The following is a 23,761-nucleotide window of genomic DNA, read 5'->3' as shown; positions in this document are numbered from 1 at the left end:
GGGCTCCACCTGACACCAGTGAGTGGGCAGCAGGAGAGGCCTGGCCACAGAGCTGTTGGGCAGAAAGACCTCCTACCCTTTGACCTGGAGGCCAGGGTCCCTCACGAGTGGCTGCATCAGCCTCTCTGGTTACCTGGGACAACAGGCATTTCCTCAGTCCCTCAGCCCCTCCCCTTCCTGCCCCAATCCGCTGGGCCAAGAGGCCTCCCAATCAGACCTGGGCTGCTCCAGCTGTGTCCTGAGGCGCTGGACCAGACACCTCCCCTGGGGCTGGAGTTGACACTGAACCAAGTGGCCATCCCAGTGTGAGACCAGATTCCTGGCTCAGGGAGCAGACCGAGCCAGTGGGCGGGCAGGTTGTTGCTCCGCCGCCCCATCGCTCAGCGCGCACCGTGGCTTTCCATCGGTAGGATGGCACTGCAAGTGGAGCTGATCCCCACTGGGGAGATCATCCGCGTGGTTCACCCCCACCGGCCGTGCAAGCTTGTAAGCTGGGATGCTCTGGGTGGGGAGAAAGGGTGGCAGTATCTTCTCAGGGCCCAGCAGCTCCCTCAAGCAGACCCCTCAGGAAAGAGGTGAGCAGTGGGGAGGGGTTCTGATCCTTGGGATAGGAACAGACTGGACAAGAAGGGATAAATGGAAGGAAGGGGTAGGAATTTAAGTGCCTCGAAGAGCAGGATTTTTCAAAGGAGGGATCTGGATTTGAATCCCACCTCCTCCAGCTCCCTGGTCCTCCGAACGCTGGGCTATGAACTGTGCATAACACCTAGGTGACAGGACTGCTCTGAGGTCAAAGGACCGGTGGTGTATGTAATGCTCCAGCCGCATAGTACATGCTCGGTGCATGCCTCCCGTCTCTTCTGGCCCCAAGAGCTAGGACTGGCCAGCTCAAGAGCGGTAGCTTAAGCAGGGAAGGAGGGGCGAGGGAGACAGTCACAAAGGGGGAAGAACTGACCTGGCCTGGCAAAAGTGGGGCGAGTTAGGGGGTGGGGGGAGAGCGTTCGGTTTGTTCTGAGGCTGCAAAGGGGCCCTAAGATGAGGAGACTCACCCTTCCACCCGGCGCTGCAGCGAGGGGGCCGGGTGTGGAGGAGGGAGGAAGGGAGGGAGTGTGTGTGTGTGTGTGTGTGTGTGTGTGTGTGTGTGTGTGTGTGTGTGTGTTCTGTGCGTGTAGGAAGGAGGGAGTGTGTGTGTGTGCGTGTCTGCGTGTGTGCGACCGTGACGCGCCCCGTCCGGGGAGCAGGCTGCACAGTGAGCGGCACCAAGTCTCCGCGGACTCGGGCGGAGGGCAGCGGCCAGGGTTGGCCGGGGCGGGGCCGGGGTGGGGGCGTTCGCGCGCGCGCGCGCGCCCGGGTCTGGGCCCTGCTGGGGATGACGACAGGCAGCGGCCCGGCCCCGGGAGGGCCCTGGGCGGGGAGAGCGTGCCGGGGCCGCGGACTCCGGCGCCGGCCACGCCGCCCAACCTGGCCCCCGCCTGCGCACCCGAAGAGCCGAGCCGGTGGGTATGCGGGGCGCCGGTGCTGGGCGGGCAGAAGCCGCGTGGCCCCGGGAGGGCTCCGCTGGCGGGTGGGAAGGGGAAAAGGGCAGGCGGCCGGGCGCCAAGCCAGGCCTGGAGCTGCCGTGCGGGAGGTGGGGGTCGCCGGTCCGGAGATCACTGGGGCCGAGCGTCGGCCCCGGCCCAGCCTATGCGGGATCCCAGAATTCGGCCTCGTGAAGACTTAGATTACTTGCGGGTAACGTGAGAGGGGAGGAGAGGCTGGGGTCGCAGGACCCAGGCACTCTGTGCGCCCTTAGGGCCCCTCCAAGAGCCCGGCTCTGCCTCTGGGTTCCGGAGAGGCCGCCTGCGTCCCGCCCCTTCCCGTAGTCTGCCCTCCCACCCCCCATCCCGGGCCCTGCAGCGCCAGTTTCCCCGCGCGTCTGGGAGCCTGTGAGTGCGGCGGCCAGGGTCTCCGAGATGAATGAGAGAATGAGTGGTTGGCCCACGGCCTTGTTCAACTCCTGGCACGCTCTGGGCTCTGTGATTCATTCATTCGTACAGGCATCCACGAGGGATTCCTGAGCCCCTACTGTGTGCCTCGCTGGGTGTACGCCCTGGCGGGAGCTGTCTCCTGGGACTGGGAGAAACTGATGAGAAAACCGGCAGTTAGAGCGTGATGCGATAAGGAGGGGGCTATGCATTGGGGGAGGCAGGAAGGGGTTCTGGAGGAGGTGAAACTTAAGCTGAGTGTTCAAGGATGACTAAGAGTCAGTCAAGTGGGGAGGAGAAGGGTGCGCAGGACCAAGAAAGGTGCAGGTGCAAAGGCAAGAAGCTTAGGGAGAGAGCCACGTGTGACAGGGGCGGGAGCAGCCCCTTCTTGCTGTGTGTGGTGCTGAGGGAGGCTTGGGGAGAGAAGGGACTGGAGAGGGCCACCCCTGGAGTCACACAAGAACACAGGCATACTGGGGTAAACTGAGGACAGAGGGGACTGCTGGCATCTATATGCAGGCATCTGGCAAGAAGCATTGGGTGTGAAGAACGGGCTTGGCACATGGAAGGGTGCCCTATAAACTTACACTCTATTAACATAAGATGTTAATTGATCAGATATGCATTTGTAAATACTACAGGCTGTCGTGGGAAAACCGATTGGAGGAAAGAAAGCAGGGAGAGCGGTTTGGAGGTTGCTGCCGGATCCAGGAGCAAAAGAATGAAGGAGGGGAGCAGAGGGAAGGTTCTAGCAGGTGGTGACTCCTTGGTGTGAGCAATGGCGAGAGGGGAAAAGGCTTTTTGATGCCAGATGGTGATGACTATCTGGAGGTGGCCCCCTCCTTTCTACATATGATATTGAACGAAGAGGAGAGGTCAGGGGGCAAGGTGCTCTGTTTACTTCTGCTAGACCCCCAGGCTGAGGTGTCTGGCAGCCCAAAGTCTCATGGTTCGAGAGCTAGAGTGGATAGCCCTTGACTGGGGCCCTGTGAACAATCAGGTAGAGAGCAGGGAAGGTCCCCACCTTTAGTCCCCACCTTTCACCTCCACTGCCCCTCGCAACAGTTCCCTAGAGTCTGGAACAGTTCCTGTTGGGGCAGCCTGGGCCCAGACCTAAGATAAGATATTTTTGGTAAATATAAATTGAGTACCTGTTCTGCGCCCAGTACTATGCTGCGGGGGAGATAGGCTATGGTTCTTTCTGCTTCTCCAATAGGCCATGAAGCTGCCTCAGTGGAGATCAGCTTTTAGAAAAATCTGATGGTCCTCAAAATGCTTCAGACCTGCATGGTCCTTTGGGGCCCTTTGAACACTTGAGGCTGCCCATTGCCTTCCCCACTCCTCCAGATGTCAGGCCAGAGGGCACCTGGCTCACACTAGTTAAAGGGCACTGGATGACCAGGTCGGCTGGGTCTGCCCCATCCCTCCCTTTGCAGGAAACAACAAGGGTGGGAGGAGACCCAGAGGTACTCTTGGGAAATAAGTCCTGGTTCACTCACGTGGCCATGGCTTCTCCCCAGCCTGCCAACAGCCCGTAGGTGCAGAGCCATGCTGGGAGCCCCCAAACAATGCCCACTTCCTAGCTGCTATTCCTAAGGCTTACGTGTCAGTAGTCACACAACACCGACAGGGTTTAATACTGGACACTGCAGTCACGCGGTTACTGAGGAAGGTTCCAGCCTGGCAGGGTAGCGACTTAACCTTTACCGAGAAGCGGAAGCCTAGAAATCCACTCTTTCTCCGGTGGGGCAGCTCTAAGGAAGCAGTGAGTGCTGGCGTTCCCGGTTCCAATCCCACCCCTCCTTCTACTAGTCCTGGGATCGTGAGCAAGTCATGCCCTTGCCCAGCCTCAGTCTCCCCATCTGTAGGAGGAGGGTAATAGCACAGAGCTCATGGTTTGGCTTCAGGGCACTGAAGGGAATACCGTAAAACAGCGCAGAGAATGCAGGAAGCGCCTGGCGCTGCCGCCTGGGTCGCGGCGTCTCTCACACCCGCGGCTCCCCGCCCCCGGCCCCCCTCCCCGGGGTGGCGCTCCCGGCCAGTGAGGCGGAGCGGGCGGGGGCCGGAGCCAGGGCTAGGGCCGCCCCTCCGGCCAGCCCGGCTGGAGAGACGCCTCCTCCTTCCGCCGCTGGGCGGCGGCTGTGGGGGAGCCAGCGGGCATCCCGGGAATGCGGCGGCGCGGCTCCGGGTGTGTGTTGGGGGGGTGGCCGGCAGGACCCCTCCGCGCGCGGATTCCCCTCATTCCAGCCGCTTGACGAGGCAGCGGGCGGGGCGGTCTCTGCGGTCGCGAAGCCCCTCCCGCTCTCAGCTCCTCCCCTCCCGCCCGCTAGCGGTAGCAGTGCCAGCCCGGTGCCCCCCCCCCCCCCCCGCTGCAGGGAGCTGTGCTGTGGTGGGGGCTCGCTCGACCTCGTTCCCCCCAGCCCCCTAAGGCACTCCCCGCCCTGGGTGGGCTGCAGGCAGAGTTCCCCTCTCCACTCCCTTCTATATTTTAAAACTGGGGGCACCGCGGAGGGCGTCCCCTTCCTCCCGGAGCCCGCCTCCGCGGGTGGCGTTTAATACCACCTCCTTCCGCTCCCACTCATCTCCCAGCTGCGCACCCAGTCCCCTCGCCCCTGCAGAAGGCCCCATCTCCCAGCTGGTGCCCTTCCCACCCCCCCCCCCCCCCGCCCGCGGAGTCCCCGAGCCCTGGCTCTGGCAGGGCTGTTGTTCTCGAGGTAATGAGCCTCCCCACGAGGCTGCAGCCCGCACCTGCCGCAGCCTCACCCCCCTCTCCGGGGAGGCCTGGGTCAGAGGGAGGGGCGCGCTGGAGCTTTGGGTCCCGACTCTGCCCCCCAACCCCCGCGCTAGGACAAGTCAGTGTCCGCCGTACTGCGCCTCAGGTTTTTTTTCTGTCGGGGGTGAGGGGGGAACAGGTGAAGTTTTCGAGAGCTCTTTGTAACTGGCAGACACGCCTCAGGGGCTTTCCCCACTAGATAAGAAGTGTGTCTGGTCTGGCCCGGGGCCTAGCTCTTAGTAGGTCTGTCCCAAACGCGTGTAGGATGAGGATCAGGCCAAGAGAGGGAAGTGCTTACTGAGAGACAGGGAAGTGCCCCGGAGCGCTTTTATCTCAGCCTTCTCAACCATCCTTTTAGGTAGATATTAGCCACATTTTAAGGATGAAGAGGAGGTTCTAAGAAGTCGAATGACTTGCTCCCAGTCATACTGCTTGTAAGAAATAGCCCAGTCTTTTGCAAGCATCAAAGGCTTTTAGCCATCACCACCTCCACTAGAGGTGGGATCTAAGCTGGAGTTCGCTCGTTAAGCGCCTCCAAGATCCCAGTGAGGGTGCGGCTGCTCGGGGCTGGCATGGGAGAAAGAGGGTGTCCTGGGGGATCCAGAGGGACCAGAGAGGGAGGTTCCCTCCAGAGGAGAAAGAGAGTTGAGGAGCGCCTGAGGCACAGAGGCCTTAGTTGGGGTGTCTGGGATAGGGGAGAAGGGTATAGGCCCCAAATGCTGGAAGTCGGACGTACATTTTCCAGATGGGAATGAGACTTCCATAGGGGCGGGACACAGACCGCGCTCTGCAAAGACTGTGGCCGTCCCTGTCCCTTGGGTGTTCGCTCCGTACTGATTCGGAAACCCAGAGAGATTTTCTTGGGGCTTAAAGACACAGGGCCACCCGCCAGAGAGTATATAGGGGTGGACCGTGTCCCGTACAGAGGCTCCGCCCGCCTGGGCGCGCCGGCCGTATTTGGACATTTCGATCTATTTTTAACTTTCCCGGGACTCGAGATTGGGGTGAGGGGGGAGGGAAATCCTGCTTCCTCCAGGATCCACGGGCTTCAACCCTCGTCGCGCGCCTGGCCTGGTGCGTAGTGTAGACACGGCCCGGAAGTGAGTTCCGGGTCCGTATAGACGCGGCCGCCGCGCGGGTTCCGGGCCCCACCCTGGAACCAACGACGTCCCTCCGGGAAAACCTGACTCAGGCGGAGCCCCTGCCTGGCGGGGAGCCCCGCCCCCCTCCACCCCCGCTCCGAGATCCCCCCTAGTCCCTGCCCCACCCCCACCAGCTGGACTGGGACCCCCGAGTCCGAGTCCGAACCCCGAGGGAGGCGGGGTCGGCTGGGGAGTCCCGCGCTCCTGAGGCTCGCCGAGGGGGCGGCGCGGGGGGCGGGCCAGCCCCTCCCTCGCTGACGCCGCCGCCGCCGCCGCCGCCGCCGCCGCCGCCGCCGCCACCGCCGAGCCCCGGACGAAGAGCACGGGCAGCGGAGCAGGGCGCCAGGCCGGCGTGGCAGGATGCGCTACCGGGCGTCGGTGAGCGGAGGTGGCGGGCAGGGCGGGGGGTCCCGGGTGTCCCTCTGTGCCTCGCGGCGCCGCCTGGGCCCCGCCAGGAAGCGGGCGCGGCCCAAGAATTTCGGGTGGAAAAACGTCCCGGAAAGTTGCAGGGGAAAGAGGCAGAAGCAGGGAGGGCCGCGGGGTGCTCGGACCCAGGGCCGGGCCAGGAGCCCTTGGGGAGGGCTAAGAGCACAGAGACCCGTCACCCAGAGGGCAAGGGGGCGGGAGCTTTGGCCAGATTTGGCAGCAGCTTTGGAACAGGATGGGGGCGGGGGGAGGCGGGGAGGGATAAGCCTGGGAGAGGCAGGCCAGACCCAGAGGGGTGCCCCAAACGGGAGATCTGGGTGCTCTGTGGTTGGAGGAGAATTGGTGGCCTCTGTGGGATCTTCGCCCCTTCCCACCACTGCCACCTTGCTTTTCTCCAACCCTTGACACTCTTCGGGTCGATTTCCTAGAGTCCCCCCTGCCCCCCCCCCCCCCCCCGTTTGAAGAGTGGCGTGGTGCGAGGGCCTCCTTGAGCCTGTGTGCTCTGGAGGCAGTTGGGCTTTCCGTGGTAAAACCCCCACCCCCTTGAGGCTTCTGGGGCTCTCAGGAGGAAAGTGTCTGGGGAGTCTGGCAGCTGGAGGAGAGGGTGTGGCCCAGCTATGAGAAGGAGCCCCCCCCCCCCAGCTTCTGGGGTGAGTGCCCATCCCAGTTGGGATGGGAGGCCCCCTGGGGGGGAATCCCCCTCATGTGGTCTGGGGGTGGCCTCTTGCTTGTTCCTAAACTCTCTCCCCCTGGAGATTTTGCTGAGCGCGGGTGGCAGAGGCGGCCCCACCCTGCCTGCAGAATTCACTCTGAGCCATTTGTCCTCCAGAGCACCTGTCACACGTGGTCCAGAGCTAAGGGACCTGAGGTCACCTGGTCTAACTCAACTCCTCCTCCTTGAGGAGGAAGCAAGCCAGAGTGAGAAGGGGATTTGTCCAAGGTCAACAGAGCATTCTTCTGATTATTCCAGGGATTTCTCCTCGTGACCCCTTTTTCTCTGCACAAAAGCAGAGCCTGCCTGGATTCAGTGGCTTCACATGTCCTCTGGATCTTCTGTGCCCCAGGGTCCTTTGTCCAGGTCCCATGTGTCCCACCTGGTCTCCATTCTGTGTGACTCATGTCCTCAGCGTTCCATGTACCTTCCACAGCGTTCCACAGCTTGCTGTGACCCAGCCCCACTGTACCCAGCACGGTCTGTCTCTTGGGTGTTCTCTGCGTCCCACAGGCTGAGGTGGAGGAGAAGCAGCCTTGCCTTACCCTGCTGGCTCTGACCCTCTCCCGTGGTGTGTTCCCCGTAGGCCCTGGGCAGTGACGGGGTGCGGGTAACCATGGAGAGTGCCCTGACCGCCCGTGACCGGGTGGGGGTACAGGATTTCGTGCTTCTGGAGAACTACACCAGTGAGGCCGCCTTCATCGAGAACCTGCGACGACGGTTCCGGGAGAATCTCATTTATGTGAGGCCCGCATGGGAAGAGGCGGGGCGGGTGGGCACAGACACAGGGCGGAGGGGGAAAGAGGTCTCAGGAGCCCCTTGGAGAGACTTCTGACCCTCCTTCTCTAACCGCAGACCTATATTGGCCCCGTCCTGGTCTCCGTCAACCCCTACCGGGACCTACAGATCTATAGCCGACAACACATGGAGCGTTACCGGGGTGTCAGCTTCTACGAGGTGCCGCCCCACCTGTGAGTGACCCCCAACCTCTCCAGGAGTGACCACACATCTCCACCTAAGATGACCCCACACAACCTTCGCTTTAGAATACCCCTGACCGGGGCGCCTGGGTGGCTCAGCGGGTTAAAGCCTCTGCCTTCGGCTCGGGTCATGATCCCAGGGTGCTGGGATCGAGCCCCGCATCGGGCTCTCTGCTCAGCGGGGAGCCTGCTTCCTCCTCTCTCTCTCTCTCTGCCTGCCTCTCTGCCTACTTGTGATCTCTATCTGTCAAATGAATAAATCTTTAAAAAAAAAAAAAAAAAAAAAAATAGAATACCCCTGACCTCCCACATGTCCCTCGCTCTAGAATATCTCTAACGTCCCATGTGGGATGAACCATTATTTATATGCGTGACGGGTCCCAAAATCCCTCACCCTAGAGTGACCCTGATTCCCACTTAAGATCAGTTTCTCAGCACCATTGGGGTGGGACCTCCCCAGCCCCCACCCCAACTCCCACCCCTAACTCCTTCCCCACCCAGCTCTACCTGGGAATGGCCCCCCAACCTTAGTGACTCTCTGACCCCCACCTCTGAGGAATCTCCCAACCCCAACCTCTACCTAAATGACCTTTAGGACCCCCACCCCTAAGCGATCTCCTCCGTCCTACATCTGAGAGTGCTAGTGATCCCCATCTTCAACTGGGAAGGACCTCCCTTGATCCATGCCCTTGAGGGTCCACCCCAAACCCCACCCATAAGGCGACTCCAACCAGATACAGGAATCCACCTCCCCTTCCTATCTTGCCTCCCCACTGGAGCTCCTCTAACAACCCTCTGCCCCAGGTTTGCGGTGGCTGACACTGTGTACCGGGCACTGCGCACAGAGCGCCGGGACCAGGCGGTGATGATCTCCGGGGAGAGCGGGGCAGGCAAGACAGAGGCCACCAAGCGGCTGCTACAGTTCTACGCTGAGACCTGCCCAGCCCCGGAGAGGGGTGGTGCTGTGCGTGACCGGCTGCTGCAGAGCAACCCTGTGCTGGAGGTGAGGGGACAGCAGGGTCTGCGGGAGGGGCAAGGAGAGAATGCCAGACATCCCTCATACCTGCTCCCCCGCTCCTAGGCCTTTGGAAATGCCAAGACCCTCCGGAACGATAACTCCAGCAGGTTTGGGAAGTACATGGATGTGCAGTTTGACTTCAAGGTACCCGTGGATGTGGCAGGGCAGGGGGCGTGGGGAGTGGGAGTCCCATTTGGTAGGCGCCCACTTGCCAGGCCTTTGGTACCAGCAAATCTTTATTGAGTGCCTACTGTGTGCTAGGTGCTATTTTAAGTGCCGGTGGTACAGCAGTGAAACAAAACAGACAAAAATCCTGCCTCCAGAGACATAGGCATTAAACAGAAAAATGTAATTTAGGTGACAAGAGCCATGGCAAAAAATAAAATGAGGTAAGGGGTGGGGCAGTTGCTATTTTTAAATAAGGCAGGTAGAGGAGACCTCACTGAGAAGGTGGGAGTTTGGTAAAAGCCTGATGGGGAAAAAAAAAATAAAGCCTGATGGAGGCAGGGGAGCAAGCTGGCAGATAACCTGGGAGAGATAGTCCGGTCAGAGGGACTAGTCAGCACAAAGGCCCTGGGGTTGGGAGTGTTTAGTGTGTTAAAGAACAGCAAGGAGGCCAGTGAGCAAGGGACCAAGGAATAGGAGAGAAGCCGGGATGGTGCAGGCAGTTCTGGGTCTTTATAAGAACTTGTTTTAGAAGCTCTGAGTAGAGGGGCACTTGTCTGGCTCATTTAAGCGCCCGACTCTCTTTCTTTCTTTCTTTCTTTCTTTCTTTCTTTCTTTATTTATTTATTTGACAGAGAGAGATCACAAGTAGGCAGAGAGGTAGGCAGAGAGAGAGAGGGAAGCAGGCTCCCTGCTGAGCAGAGAGCCCGATGCGGGACTCGATCCCAGGACCCTGAGATCATGACCCGAGCCGAAAGCAGCGGCTTAACCCACTGAGCCACCCAGGCGCCCCTAAGCGCCCGACTCTTGATTTCAGCTCAGGTCATGATCTCAGGGTAATGAGAGTGAGCCCCGCAACGGGCTCCAGGTTCAGTGGGGAGTCTGCTTGAGATTCTCTCTTTCCCTCTCCCTCTCTCTCAAAAAAGCCAACCAGCCAAACAACAACAACCACCCCACAAAAACAAAACTCTGAGTAGATGTTAGTGAACTTGAATTTAAATGAAAACTTGAAATTAAGAAACAAACAAAAAACTCTGAGTAGGAGGGGAACCACTGGAGGGTTTGGAACAGAAGCGTGTTATGATGTGGCTTTTCTCTCAGACAGATCCCTGTGGTGCTTTGTTGAGAGTAGATGGTATAGGAGAAGCAGGCCGAGCAGGGGAACCAGTTAGGAAGCTGACGATTATTACGTCAAGGTGACGGGACTGAGACTGAGTGTGGCGGCATCGTAGGCGCTGGATGTTTTGAGGGTGAGGGCAACAGGATGAACTGTGTGACTAGACATGAGGTTAGGGAGAATTGAGGCTTCCCAGAGGACAGCAAACTTCTTGGCCCACAGACCTAGAGGGGCAGAGTAGCCAGCAGGCAAGAGGAGAAGCGAGGAGCTAGTCTGAGGAGGGGGACACCAGGAGTTCAGTTCCAGGCCCGTCGGTGTGAGCTGCCCGTCGGACAGCCAAGGGGAGAGGCGTGGTCAGTGGGGCTGCCTGCCCCCGTTTCTTAGATGAGAACACTGAGGTCAGAGGGGGGTGACTCGCCTGAGTCCATGCAGCTAGAGGCCGCGATGGACTCAGAGGCCAGGAGTGCCGAGGCAGGAGGGGAAGCCGGGGCCCACCCCCAGGGACCCTAAACACTCGCCACATCCTGCCTGCCCACAGGGTGCGCCTGTGGGCGGCCATATCCTTAGTTACCTCCTGGAGAAGTCCCGGGTGGTGCACCAGAACCACGGCGAGAGGAACTTCCACGTCTTCTACCAGCTGCTGGAAGGCGGCGAGGAGGACATGCTGCGCAGGCTGGGCTTGGACCGGAACCCCCAGAGCTACCTGTACCTGGTGAAGGTGCGGAGCAGGCCGGCAGGGCGGACGGCCCCCTAGGCGCACGGCTCCACAGCCGGTAACCCCGTTCCGCCCTCTCTGTCCCCCCAGGGCCAGTGCGCCAAAGTCTCCTCCATCAATGACAAGAGTGACTGGAAGGTGGTCAGGAAGGCTCTGACAGTCATCGACTTCACTGAGGAGGAGGTCGAGGTGAGACCCGTGCTGGGGACCTTCCCTTTCCTTCCTCTATGCCCTGAAAATCTCCTTCTGTAGCCCACTGCTTCTCTCAGACACTGGCCCCCCTGCCCCCACTCCATCAGTGGCCCTCGTGGGCTCTCTGCCCCTCCTGTGACTCCCCCGGCACGTGCCCCCCGCCCTCTTCACCCAGGACCTGCTCAGTATTGTGGCCAGTGTCCTGCATTTGGGCAACATCCACTTTGCCGCGGACGAGGAGAGCAATGCCCAGGTCACCACCGAGAACCAGCTCAAGTACCTGACCCGGGTGAGCGAGTGGCTGAGGAAAGGGGGAGGGCAGGGCAGGGGGGCCCAGGAGGCGTGTACGCTCACCGTGCCCACCCCCTCCCCGGCAGCTGCTCTGCGTGGACGGCCCCACATTGCGGGAAGCCCTGACGCACAGGAAGATTATTGCCAAGGGAGAGGAGGTGAGGCCGGGCCTCTGTCTCTGGGCTGCAGGGTAGCGGGTGCTCCCAGGTCTCTCCGAGACTCCCGCCTCCGGGAATGAGGCCTCTGGTCCCTAAGACATCTTCCCTCTGATGGGGCCACTATGGCCTCCCCTAGTGTCCCCCACCCGCAAGGCTCACCAGGGGCGGGGAGGACAGAGTGGTCGCAGGTTTCTGGTGGTGAGGCTGGGTGCGTAGATGGAAAGGGGGGTCCACGGCATTCCTCTCCCGTCTCCCCTTGGCCGGCAGCTCCTGAGCCCGCTGAACCTGGAGCAGGCTGCGTACGCGCGAGACGCCCTTGCCAAGGCTGTGTACAGTCGCACCTTCACCTGGCTGGTCAGGAAGATCAACAGGTCGCTGGCCTCCAAGGTGAGGGCTTGGCCCGGGGCGGCTTCCGAAACAGCAGGGAGGCCTGGGGCTGGGAGCCATCAAATACGGGGACCCACGCTCTTGGCCCTAGGACGCTGAGAGCCCCAGCTGGCGGAGCACCACAGTCCTTGGGCTCCTGGACATTTATGGCTTTGAAGTGTTTCAGCACAACAGGTCAGTACCCCCTTTCTCCTGCCTCTCTCTCGTCCCTGTCCTGGTCCCTCCCCTCTTCCCCCGCCTCGTGTTCCCCAGCCACCTCGGGTCCTGCTCCGTGTCCTCCCTTAGCTGCTCAGAGGCCTCGCCCAGTCTGCCTGCTGCTCCCGGTCCTGTGTCCCCCTCGACCTACCATGAGCTCTTTTGTTTCCCTCGCAGCTTCGAGCAATTCTGCATCAATTACTGCAACGAGAAGCTGCAACAGCTGTTCATCGAGCTCACCCTCAAGTCGGAGCAGGAGGAATATGAGGCAGAGGGCATCGCGGTGGGTGCGAGCCTGCAGCTGTCCCTGGGGACACCCCGTAGGAAGCCAGGCACTGGGGTCTCCTGGAAGAGGTCCTAGGACCCCAGGATGATGCCTTCCTTCCCTTTGCCCCTCAGTGGGAGCCTGTCCAGTATTTCAACAATAAGATCATCTGTGACCTGGTGGAGGAGAAGTTCAAGGGCATCATCTCCATTTTGGTGAGTCCTCTGCTCCTCCAAGGCCTCATGTGGAAGGCTGGGTGGGAGGCTGCTGCTCCCTGCCCCATTCTCTTAGGCCAGTCCACAGCGGACCCAAGCTCAGTGTTGAGCCCAGACAGGGCAGGGCTGTGCGTGGAGGGTGAAGTGAGGGGCCAGCCTGGTCTGTGAGCCTCCACACGAGCTGCCCGGTCCCCTGCGTCCATGCTTCCTGGCTCGATGCTCCTGAGCCTCCTGTGCTCTCCAGCTCCTTTCCTGATACATCCCTCGCCCTCTGCTACACCCCCAGGATGAGGAATGTCTGCGCCCAGGGGAGGCCACGGACCTGACCTTCCTGGAGAAGCTGGAGGACACAATCAAACACCATCCGCACTTCCTGACGTAAGTGTAAGCGTGAGTGGGGTGGTGAAGCAGCTTAGGGACAAGGGCCCCCTGGGGGCAGAGCCTGTGAAGCATGAGACCCCCACCCAGGGTCCTAAACCACTGGCCACAAGGAGATGACTGGGGGAGGTGTAAGCTGAGGACGGACGGGCATGCAAAGCCACAGCTGGGGCATCCACAAAGTGAGAAGCTAAGAGGAGCATGGCTCCCTCTTGATTCCTGTTTAAGAGGGAAATTTGCTGCAGACTTTAGTTTCCTTATTTGGAAGTTGGTTTTTTCTTTAAGGAATCCCCTCAAGTGGAAAGGGAAAGAAGAGAAGCAAGCACACCTGTGCCCCAGCTCTGTCCCGCTGCTTCTCTTCCGCTCACCTCCTCTAACCCCACGCAACCCTGGAAGGGCTGACTTGGGGTGCTCTCTCCACTTTCCTGAGGCTCCAAGAGGTGAAGCCGTTTGCCCAAGGTTATCCCGTGCTCAGTAAGCCGCAAAGCTCGGACTCAGGCCTGGAGTGGTGGACTGCCAAAGCCCAGAGCATTTTTTGCTTAATTGTATCTGAAAAACCTTTTTCGGATTGCAAACATAATGTTGCTCGTTAGAGAGAAGTTGGAATGTGTGCGAAAGCCGCTAGTTATCCTGTCACCCAGAGGTCATCGCTCTTAACAATTTGAGGCATTTCCTTCCTGCCTTTTTCTATATGGCATTTTTTTTTCTTTATAGCTGAGAACTTATTGTGTCTTAGGTTCAGGATCATGTTATATCCTGAGTATCTTCCCGTATCATCGAACCGAAAAATTTCCTCAAAACACTTCCTCCAGTGGCTCTAACTCACGGATCCCCAAGCCTCTGGGGGCCCCTGGCCAGCTTCCAGGTTTCTGCTGGGTAACAAGGCTGCCACAGGCATCTTTGTGCCTTAAACCTCTGCCTGTATCTCTCTGGTTAGCTGCTTGGAATAGTCCTTAAAAGTAGACAATGGGGGGCGCCTGGGTGGCTCAGTGGGTTAAAGCCTCTGCCTTTGGCTCAGGTCATGATCTCAGGGTCCTGGAATCGAGCCCCGCATCAGGCTCTCTGCTCAGTAGGGAACCTGCTTCCTCCTCTTTCTCTCTCTGCCTGCCTCTCTGCCTACTTGTGATCTCTGTCTGTCAAATTTAAAAAAAAAAAAAAAAGTAGACAATGGGTTAAAGGCTAGAAACACACTTAATGTTTAAGTGATCTTTGGGGGTAGATTTCATTCTTAAAATGTAGTAGGCAGCGCTCAGTCCTCTGAGCAGAGTCACGCAACAGCCCCAGGCAATGAAAGCAACCCTCTGGCCAGCGAGCACCAGGAGTGCGGGGGCTTAGGGCCTGGTCCTGGCACTGTGGGACCCTGGGTAAGGGTATGGGCCTCCCCAAACCTCCGGGACAGCCTCTGTGCTGGGAGGCTAATGGCTCACCTCGTCTCCCGCCTGCTGCTGAGGGCTATGGCTTGGCCCCTGGCGTACCTGCTCCTTCCCGGATGCCTCGTTCCTCTCAAGCCTCTTCAGCAGATGGGGGCAGGCTCAGGCCAGCAATCTGTAGCTTCCTCTCCTTCCCCAGGCACAAGCTGGCTGACCAGCGGACCCGGAAATCTCTGGAACGTGGGGAGTTCCGCCTTCTGCACTATGCTGGAGAGGTGACCTACAGCGTGACCGGTGAGGATTCTGGAGCTGGGTCCCTCCAGTGGGCAGGGAGAGAAGGTCTTCCTCATTTTGTGTCTGCTCCCCCTCCCAGGGTTTCTGGATAAAAACAATGACCTTCTCTTCCGGAACCTGAAGGAGGTGAGGAAGACTGGGGAGAGGGATTAGGGTCCTGGTACGACTGACTCCACCCCAGGAATCTGTCCTGCCTGCCCCACGCCCTGACTGTGACCACCGCCGCCCCCCCCCCCCCCACGCTCTGCCCTCACAGACCATGTGCAGCTCTGAAAATCCCATCATGAGCCAGTGCTTCGACCGGAGTGAGCTCAGCGACAAGAAGCGGCCAGAGACGGTGTGGAGGCTGTGGGACCTGAGGGGCACGTGTGTGTATGCATGTGTGTTTGTGGATGTGTGGATGTGTGCCTGCGTGAGCCAGGAGCTGGCGGTGTGCACGGGCACAGTGTGTTCACTGGTACACCTCTGTCTGCATCTCAGCGGCTGCCCAGGGGCGCGTCTATACGTGCTGCTTTGAGCGTGCCTGGCCCTAAGCGTAGACCCACGTGGGCACACCTGAGTCCTTGCGGGAACTTGTCTGTGCGTGGGCACTGGTGTCCATCCACCCACTCAGCAGACGTTTGGATCAGATGTTACGAGGCACTTAGGATGCCAAGAAGAATAGATGCTTTCATAGCAATGTACACAGGACGCTTTGGAAACTTAGAATAGGGAACAGCAAATGGCCTGGTGGAGGGGCGGTGGGGGCGGTGTGTGGATTGGCGGTCAGGGAAGACTTCCTAGAAGAGGATGCATCTGAGATGACTTGGGACAGAGTAGGTGCTTGTCAGAGGGACCTGTGGGAGGGCACTGTAGGAAGCAAGGGGCCCAGCACAGACCAACAGAGCCCCGGAAAGACTAGGAGACAGGAGAGTGACATCATCGAGGAAAGCAGCTGGGAAGGGCAGGTGTGGCCCATGGTGCGAGATGCTGGGAGAGCTGTAGTGACCCTGGGGCAGAGGTGTGGCTGTGGGGTATGGCAGGAGGAGGGCCAAGATGCTGTGTCGGGGGTGGAAGCCGTGGAAGCTTGCAAGCCGAGGCACGCCAGCAGGGAAGGTGTGGAGACCGTGGGTGGCCAGTGTCTGACCCCCAGGCTTCTGCTCTCTGCTGTGTACCCCACATCCTCCCGCGATGGGAGGACACAGGCACCACTGTCTGGGCCTCTCCAGCAGCTGCAGGTTCGTGTTACGTCCTGCGCTCCAGCGGCTCCCTGGCAAGCTGGACTCCACTGGTCTAAAATGGGCCTTTGATGGCACAGTGCCATGGGCCTGTTCCTTCTGTGTCCTTAACTCAAGACAAGGATCACCCTCCATCCAGTGCCACATGCCAGATACCTGGGCAACCTCTGTGACTCTTCAGTCACCTCCGTCTCCCTCATTTAGATCGTTGCTGGCCCTTGGCAGTTTCTGCTGCCTGAGTACTCCTCAACTCTTCTCGGCCCCTCCCCTTAACCCCTGAGCCAGCTACCCTCCTCCTGCCCTCCTGGCTTCCTAGCTGCCCTTGCCACCCACACTCCACATATGCCCTTAGAGATAGTCCAGAATGCAGATCTGTGCCTGCTCTTCCCTCACTCCAGATTCCTCACTGGCTCCCTGTTTTTCCTTCAGGATAAGTCAGTCTCCCTAATGTGACTCCGCATCCCTGTCATGATACTGCCTCTGCCTGCCTCTTAATCCTATCTGGTTGACTCCCCACCTGGGTCCTTGCACTGCTTTTAGCTCCCTGAGTTCATCGAACATTTGCATAGGTTATCCCTCTGCCTGAATACCTTTTTGTCCTCTCTTCCTTCTGGCTATTTCCTACTTATCCTTTAAATCTCAGCCCAAGGGTCATGTCTAGACAGGTCTTTCTGATGTCCCCTGTCCCACAGACTGGATTAGTTGCCCCTTCTCGTGCTTCTGGAACCCCAAGGCATACACCTCTGTCATTAGTGGGATTGCAGAGCTCTTGACAGGTCTGCTGCTCTCACAGTCCTGAGACCCTTGGAGGTCCTGCCTAGCAGTGTGCAGAGATAAAGGTTGGCTGCCTAGGAGCAGGGTGCTTTGTTAAGGAATGTGGCCTTGAAATTCTAGAAAGAGCAAGAGCAGGCATCAAAGGGAAATGTAGAATTGGGGTTGTGGGGAGACCTGAGTAGGGTTTTTAATGATTTTTTTTAAAGATTTTTTTTTTTAAATTTTAAGTAATCTCTACACCCAACTTGGGGCTCGAACCCACAACCCCGAGATCAAGAGTCCTGTGCTCCACCAACTGAGCCAGCCAGGCGCCCCCTGAGCAGGGTTTTTATTTTTATTATTTTTAAAGATTTTATTTATTTATTTGACATACCGAGATCACAAGTAGGCAGAGGCAGGCAGAGGGAGAGGAGGAAGCAGGCTCCCCGCGGAGCAGAGAGCCTGATGCGGGGCTCGATTCCAGGACCCTGGGATCACGACCAGAGCCAAAGGCAGAGGCTTTAACCCACTGAGCCACCCAGGTGCCCCGTGAGCAGGGTTTTTAGATGGGAGTGAGGTTCCCAAGTTGAAGTCTCTAGCCCAGTCTGGCCGCTTTCTCTACTGGGATGGAGGGGAGGCAGAAGGAAGAAAGAAACAGAGCGCAGGGTGGCTGTGGGAATTGGCACTGCGGTGCTCCAGGAAGGGGCCTCTGCACGGTTCAGTGGTTCTCCCAGTGAGGGACAGCTTCCGGGATCCACGGCTTTGGCCAACCTCCCTTCACCTTGGTGGGCCAGGTTGCCACCCAGTTCAAGATGAGCCTTCTGCAGCTGGTGGAGATCCTCAAGTCCAAGGAGCCCGCCTATGTCCGCTGCATCAAGCCCAACGACGCCAAACAGCCCGGTAGGCCCCGCCCGCCCCGGAGACCAAGGGCTGGGTCTCCCCTGCAGAGGCGATGGGCCATCCATCTGTGAGGGTCCGCTGACCACCCTGTCACCCCTCCCCCAGGCCGCTTTGACGAAGTGCTGATCCGGCACCAGGTGAAGTACCTAGGGTTGATGGAGAACCTGCGCGTGCGCAGAGCCGGCTTTGCCTATCGCCGCAAATACGAAGCTTTCCTGCAGAGGTAGGGGCACGGCCTGGCTCAGCGCGTGGGAAAGGGGGTAGGAGGCTAGGAACTTTCTAGATCCTGAGAGCCGGACAGGGATTGTCAGCCCCATTTCAGAGATTAGGACCCTGAGCTTCTGAGCCGCTGTGGCACACGTGCCAGGGGCCCTTCCCTTCTACAGGCCTGCTATCAAACTAGGTGGACAGAACATCAGCTCCCTTCCCCCCACCCCTACTCCTTCCAGCCCTGCTCTCACAGAGCACCTGGTTGGGGATCCACCGGCAGGCAACCACATGCTTGTCACCAGAGGCGATGGGGAAACCTGTGAAGAGGACAGGGTTTATAATCAGCTCAGAAAGGATACAGGAGCATTGTGGTTCGTCTGAGCTAGGGACTGGGGAGTCAGTCAGGTGTGAATTCCATAGCTGACACTTTGTAGCCCTGGGGCCTCAGTTTCCTCCTCTTTTAAATGGGCGTGCTGACAGAGCGAACTCCCCGGCTTTCCATGGCTGCGGTGGGAGTACCCAGCAGGTACTGGGGAAAGCTGGCTTGGGCCCCCAGAGGAGGGCACTGATTGGAGTGGGTGTTGCACTGGGTGCATCTCTCTGCCCCTCCTGTCCCCAGATACAAGTCACTGTGCCCAGAGACATGGCCCACATGGGCAGGACGGCCCCAGGACGGGGTGGCTGTGCTGGTCAGGCACCTGGGCTATAAGCCAGAGGAGTACAAGATGGGCAGGTGAGTGGTACCTGCCTGTCCCCAGTGTTTGGGGGACCCGGGGGTGGCAGACAGGGGCTGATCTCTGCTGCCTCTCAGGACCAAGATCTTCATCCGCTTCCCCAAGACCCTGTTTGCCACAGAGGATGCCCTGGAAGTCCGGCGGCAGAGCCTGGGTAAGAGAGAGGCCCCACCATTCCTGCCCCAGTGGGGTCTGTTCTGGGGAACAGGAGAGTATTCGCTGCATCGGGGCCCTGCCTCATCCACATTCAACTCCCCTCCTCCTCACTAGCTCCAGCCCTGCTCCAGGATGCAGACTCTGAGCAGTACTCATTCCTTTGCCCCCTCCTTCTCTCTTTCATTCTCTCTTTGCTTATCTATCCTTTTAATCAGTTGCTCTTTGGGCCACTCCCTCATTCATGCCCCTCGGTGAGCTTGGGCAACCCAAGACCCCCAGCTGGTGCCCTAGGGCTCTGGCCAATGGACTTTCTTTCCCAACCACAGCTACGAAGATCCAGGCCACCTGGAGGGGCTTTCACTGGCGACAGAAATTCCTGCGGGTGAAGCGATCAGGTTCGGGGGGACCCAAGGGTCTGCAGGAGGGGCAGGGTCTGGGGCTAGGGTGGGCCACTGAGGCGAGGAGGTCAGGGTCAGCCGTCCTGTGGTCTCCACAGCCATCTGCATACAGTCCTGGTGGCGGGGAACGCTGGGCCGGAGGAAGGCAGCCAAGAGAAAGTGGGCTGCACAGACGATCAGGCGGTGAGCTTGGGGGCAGGCCCAGGGGATGGTACAGAGCAGGGAGAGGGGCAGAGGTCTCCAGGCTTCTCACCACTGCCCCTTTGGGGCCCCCCACCCCCAGGCTCATCCGCGGGTTCATCCTGCGCCATGCACCTCGTTGCCCAGAGAATGCCTTCTTCTTGGACCACATGCGCACTTCTTTTTTGCTCAACCTGCGGCGGCATCTGCCCCGGAATGTCTTGGATACTTCCTGGCCCACGCCACCGGCTGCCCTGCGTGAGGTTGGTGGCCTTCCCCGCTGACCTTGGGACCACGAAGGCGCTCAGTGGGGAGTGGGGGCACCCCAATAATGTGGCCAGAGAAGGATCTGGAGGACTCCCCAGGAGAGGGGAACTGGAGCTGGGCCATGGAGAACGTGCTCTTTCGAGAGAAGGGACTCAGGAATTCGAGGGTTGTCCAGGTGGCGGGGGTGTCGCTTCGGCAGCCGCCCCCATAGCAGGCGTCCGCCAGGTATCTTCAGAGGGAAGGAAGCCAGGGCGTCCGGTTGCCCTGACCTCTCTGTGCCCCTCAGGCCTCGGAGCTCCTGCGGGAGCTGTGCGTGAAGAACATGGTGTGGAAGTACTGCAGGAGTATCAGCCCCGAGTGGAAGCACCAGGTGCGAAGAGCAGGGAGCGGGGCGTGGACCGGCCGGGGGTCAGGGAGGCTGTGGGCACCCCTCGGAGAGTGCTGGCCAGGAAGGAGCACTTTAGCCCCGGGGGGCAGCATGGCCTCAGATGGGTCCTGGGCCCTGTTTGGCCTCGTGTATGAAACCAAGGTTGGAATGGATTTCGGGTGGCAGATAAGATTGGTTTTCTCGGCCAACGCCACTGGACTGGTAGGGGCTCCCTAGAGCCCTGGGTTGAAAAGACCGCGGGTTCAGTCTGATCCGTGGTAATGCCTGCTGTGGTACCAGAGATGGACATCGGTGACTGCTGTGCCCTGTAATTGGCAATTCAGTGTAGGGTCATGTTAAAGGACGTGTCAGCCTAGATGACCTGTGCTAGTTTTGCAGTTGGCTAGCTTCAAGATGCTAAGCTAGGGCTGAATATTGGGGGCCCAGGAGCCTGGTATGATGGACACTTAGCCCCAAAGTCAAGCCTGGCCCCTGACTGTGCTGTCATGCCCTTCTGGGAATCCCTCTGCCTTGTCATTGGGGAGGGGGGCAAAGCACATGAGGGGTCAACAGGAGTGTGGGCGGCAGGGCTTGGCCTCTGGTGCTGGGACCCCAGAGAGGGCAAGAGGCTTGCTCAGTTCCTGAGGCTGGCCTGCCCCTTCCGGCCCCCATGAGGGTTTCCATCCCTTCTAATACCTCCCCCTGCCTCTCCCCTTCTCAGCTGCAGCAGAAAGCCGTGGCTAGTGAGATCTTCAGGGGCAAGAAGGACAATTACCCCCAGAGTGTCCCCAGGCTCTTCATCAGCACGCGGCTTGGTGAGCCCCTGACTTCCAGTGCTCCGACCCTCTAGCACCGTCCGGCTTGGTCCCCTCTCCCCTCCTCTTACTTCCTGCCCCCTTATCCGGGTTGCAGGTGCGGATGAGATCAGCCCCAAAGTGCTGCAGGCCCTCGGCTCTGAGCCCATCCAGGTGAGACTCTGGTTCTGCAGCCTGAGGCCTGTGGTGGGGAGGTGGGGAGGTGGGGATGCTTAGGCCCTGGACAGAGAACAGCGGGTGGCCCTGGAGCCCCCCTCAGCCCCTCCCCTGACTCCCCCCTGCCCACCGCCCGCAGTATGCCGTCCCAGTAGTGAAGTACGACCGCAAGGGCTACAAAGCCCGCTCCCGGCAGCTGCTGCTGACACCCAGTGCCGTGGTCATTGTTGAGGATGCCAAGGTCAAGCAGAGGATCGACTATGCCAACCTGACCGGTGAGTTGGAGCCCAGGGTGGCTCAGAGAGGGCCGGAGCTCAGACCCTTGACCCTTAACTCCTAACCTCTGTCCTCCCTCTCAGGGATCTCCGTCAGCAGCCTGAGTGACAGTCTCTTTGTGCTGCATGTGCAGCGGGAGGACAACAAGCAAAAGGTATGTCTTTGGGGCCCTGGAGGCAGGGCAGCGGTGTGTGCCTTAACTCTGGGCGGCCCGACCCCCTCCTGACCCCGCCTGGCCTCCCAGGGGGATGTGGTGCTGCAGAGTGACCACGTGATTGAGACACTGACCAAGACCGCGATCAGCGCCGACCGCGTGAACAACATCAACATCAACCAGGGCAGGTGAGGCGGTTGGGGTGGGGAGGGGGCCACGCATGTGCCTGCAGTTGGCTCTCACACGTCCCCTTCCTTCCAGCATCACCTTCGCCGGGGGCCCTGGCAGGGATGGCACCATCGACTTCACGCCTGGCTCAGAACTGCTCATCACCAAGGCCAAGAACGGGCACCTGGCTGTGGTGAGTGGCACCAGCGGGTGACAGGCTGCCTCCCTACCAGTAGTCCCAGGGCTAGGGGACTAGCTTCGAGTGGCCACACTTCCTGAGCGGCTTGGCAGAGCCTGGGCACCCCATCCACAGGTCTCCATCCCTAGGGCGGGGGGCACCAAACTACCTCTTTCATCCTGTTGCACATTGAGGCCCAGGGAACAGGGCCCTTTGAGCCCCTACGGTGCCGATGGTTACAAAGATGGCAGCATGGGGATGTGGGGAAGGCCTAGGGGCGTTGAGGGGTTGCTAGAGTCAAGGCCCATTTGGGCAAGACGGGGAGTCCTATGCGAGTAAGATCAGTCTCCAGGACTGAGGTCACCGGGCACCTACCCCTCAGACCACCACTGTACGTATGTACACAGAGCTCCTCTGTCCGCTTTCTACTCACTACTTGAGCTTCTCTCTCTGTGCCCACAGGTGGCCCCACGACTGAACTCTCGGTGATGAAAGCGCCACTGGACCCCTTCCCACTTCCCAACGCTTTGCTTCTCCCTCCTCCCCTTCCCACTTACCAAAGACTCGAGCTTCTAGACAGGGACCCAGGGACACCTCGAAGCCCACCTACAAATTCCTGCCTTTTGCTCAGCCCTCTCTTGAGGGAGCAGCGGGGGCCAGGGAGCTGCCCCAGATGTGGGCCAGGCCGGGCCACAGCAATAGGAAAGCCGGGGCCAGAGGCAGCCATGCCAGCCCCAAGGCCAATGCCAAATATTTGAGGGAAGGGAACTTTTGCTGAGGTTTTCTCTGAGATTTTTTGATGCTTTATAAGAAACTATTTTTTAAAAAAGCCATTTGCCCATCCCCAAGACACACTGGATGTGTTTTCCCTGACTCTAGCAGGGCAGGGAATGGAGCCAAGAGGTTGGGCGGTCTGGGCCCCGGTGCCCTCTTTCCTGCCCAGGCCACCCTCTTCTCCTCATTCCCTTGGCACCTTTCTGTCTGTCCACCTGTCTGCCCACCTGTACCCTTGGCCGCCCACTCCGACATCCTGCTGGGGGCTCAGACCACTTTTGCCTGCCCCCCCTTCTTCCTGCCTTAAAATACCCTTTCAGAATCCTCACCCCAGCCCGAGGATGCCCTGGAGTGGGGGAAGGAGTTTTAGACCACAGAATTTGCCAGACACAGAGATCATGCAGTCTAGCTTCCTGGTGGGACAGAGCAGGAGACAGAGGCCCACAAGAAGAAGTGACTTGCCCCTCATCTAGCAGGTTGGGGCAAAACGGGACTGCAGCCCTGTCTTCAGCACACCTCACTGCCTCTCCCAGGGACGGGCTCGTATCTTAAGGGTGCATGGGGCTCCCTAACCAGCAATCACCCTTGGGGGCCAACAGGTGGGAGAAGCACTCCTGCCCCAGTCTATGCCTTAGGATGACAAACACCTTGTCTATATACTTTGGCCCCAGTTCAAGGATATCGGGCCTTTCCTGGCCCCGACCCCCTCCCCAGCCTGGGAGCCCGGGGAGGAGGCTGGCTTTGGGAGGAGCTGCGGAGGCATCACCTCTTTCTGCTGCTTCTCCCCACCTCCCCAGAGGGCCTGGGAGCTGTCCAACTGCCTCTGCCCTCCTGGGGGCAGGTCTCAGCCCACTGCTGACACTTCTGCAATCCAGAGAAACACTAAATAAAGCAATATGTGTTTGCCAACGCCGGTCTGCTCATGAATGTCAGAGAGGGAGAGGACCCCTGAAAGGTAGCCAGTGGTCCTGTATTAGAATTAGGATGGTGTTAGAATATTTGCCTTGTCCACAGAAGGAAGGAGGCAGGGCTCCTTCCCTGAGGGAAAGCGGAAGTATCCAGTAGCTGCAACATGGGCTTTCTTACTTACTTTTTTAAAAAAAGATTTTATTTATTTATTGGAGGAAAACAAGCATGAACGGGGTGGGGGGCAGAGGGTGGGTGGGGGAGAGAGCATAAAATGGGGGAGGAGCAGAGGGAGAGGGAGAAGCAAGACTCCCCACTGAGCAGGGAGCCCCATGTGGGACTCAATCCCAGGATCCTGGGATCATGACCCGAGCTGAAGGCAGATGCTTAACGAC

The 23,761-nt window shown here is 59.4% G+C and overlaps 1 protein-coding gene across 3 annotated transcripts; it reads left to right on the top strand.

Annotated features, from left to right (window-relative positions):
* The first annotated feature begins 274 nt into the window (after nt 1-274).
* On the top strand, nt 275-23,369 carry MYO1C (myosin IC). Of its 3 annotated transcripts, none has more exons than XM_045983753.1 (32): nt 275-486; nt 7,604-7,759; nt 7,873-7,988; nt 8,802-9,000; nt 9,079-9,159; nt 10,836-11,015; nt 11,103-11,201; nt 11,380-11,493; nt 11,582-11,653; nt 11,921-12,040; nt 12,132-12,214; nt 12,413-12,518; nt 12,635-12,715; nt 13,002-13,093; nt 14,663-14,757; nt 14,837-14,883; nt 15,014-15,094; nt 17,522-17,627; nt 17,733-17,850; nt 18,457-18,570; nt 18,649-18,725; nt 19,054-19,122; nt 19,224-19,308; nt 19,409-19,568; nt 19,859-19,942; nt 20,661-20,754; nt 20,852-20,907; nt 21,050-21,185; nt 21,270-21,340; nt 21,431-21,528; nt 21,602-21,701; nt 22,149-23,369. In XM_045983753.1, exons 1-32 carry the CDS (start codon nt 412-414, stop codon nt 22,173-22,175), a joined length of 3,192 nt encoding a protein of 1,063 aa, XP_045839709.1. In that variant the 5' UTR covers nt 275-411; the 3' UTR covers nt 22,176-23,369. The 3 variants fall into 3 exon arrangements, with proteins under 3 accessions (XP_045839709.1, XP_045839711.1, XP_045839710.1); XM_045983755.1 differs by lacking the exon at nt 275-486 and adding an exon at nt 1,337-1,496; XM_045983754.1 differs by lacking the exon at nt 275-486 and adding an exon at nt 5,426-6,257.
* The last annotated feature ends 392 nt before the right edge of the window (nt 23,370-23,761 follow it).

Source organism: Meles meles, chromosome 18 (genome assembly GCF_922984935.1).
Source record: "Meles meles chromosome 18, mMelMel3.1 paternal haplotype, whole genome shotgun sequence".
Lineage (NCBI taxonomy): Eukaryota > Metazoa > Chordata > Mammalia > Carnivora > Mustelidae > Meles > Meles meles.
Note: the sequence above shows the minus strand (reverse complement) of the source record. Positions and strands in the feature narration are given on the sequence as shown.

Bases quoted from the DNA above. Each gene is read 5' to 3' on its own strand.
- MYO1C (XM_045983753.1), top strand. From the start codon at position 412: ATGGCACTGCAAGTGGAGCTGATCCCCACTGGGGAGATCATCCGCGTG. The intron at 13,094-14,662 runs GTAAGTGTAAGC...CTCCTTCCCCAG, and splicing joins CACCATCCGCACTTCCTGAC to GCACAAGCTGGCTGACCAGC. The intron at 19,309-19,408 runs GTGAGCTTGGGG...CCCCACCCCCAG, and splicing joins GCTGCACAGACGATCAGGCG to GCTCATCCGCGGGTTCATCC.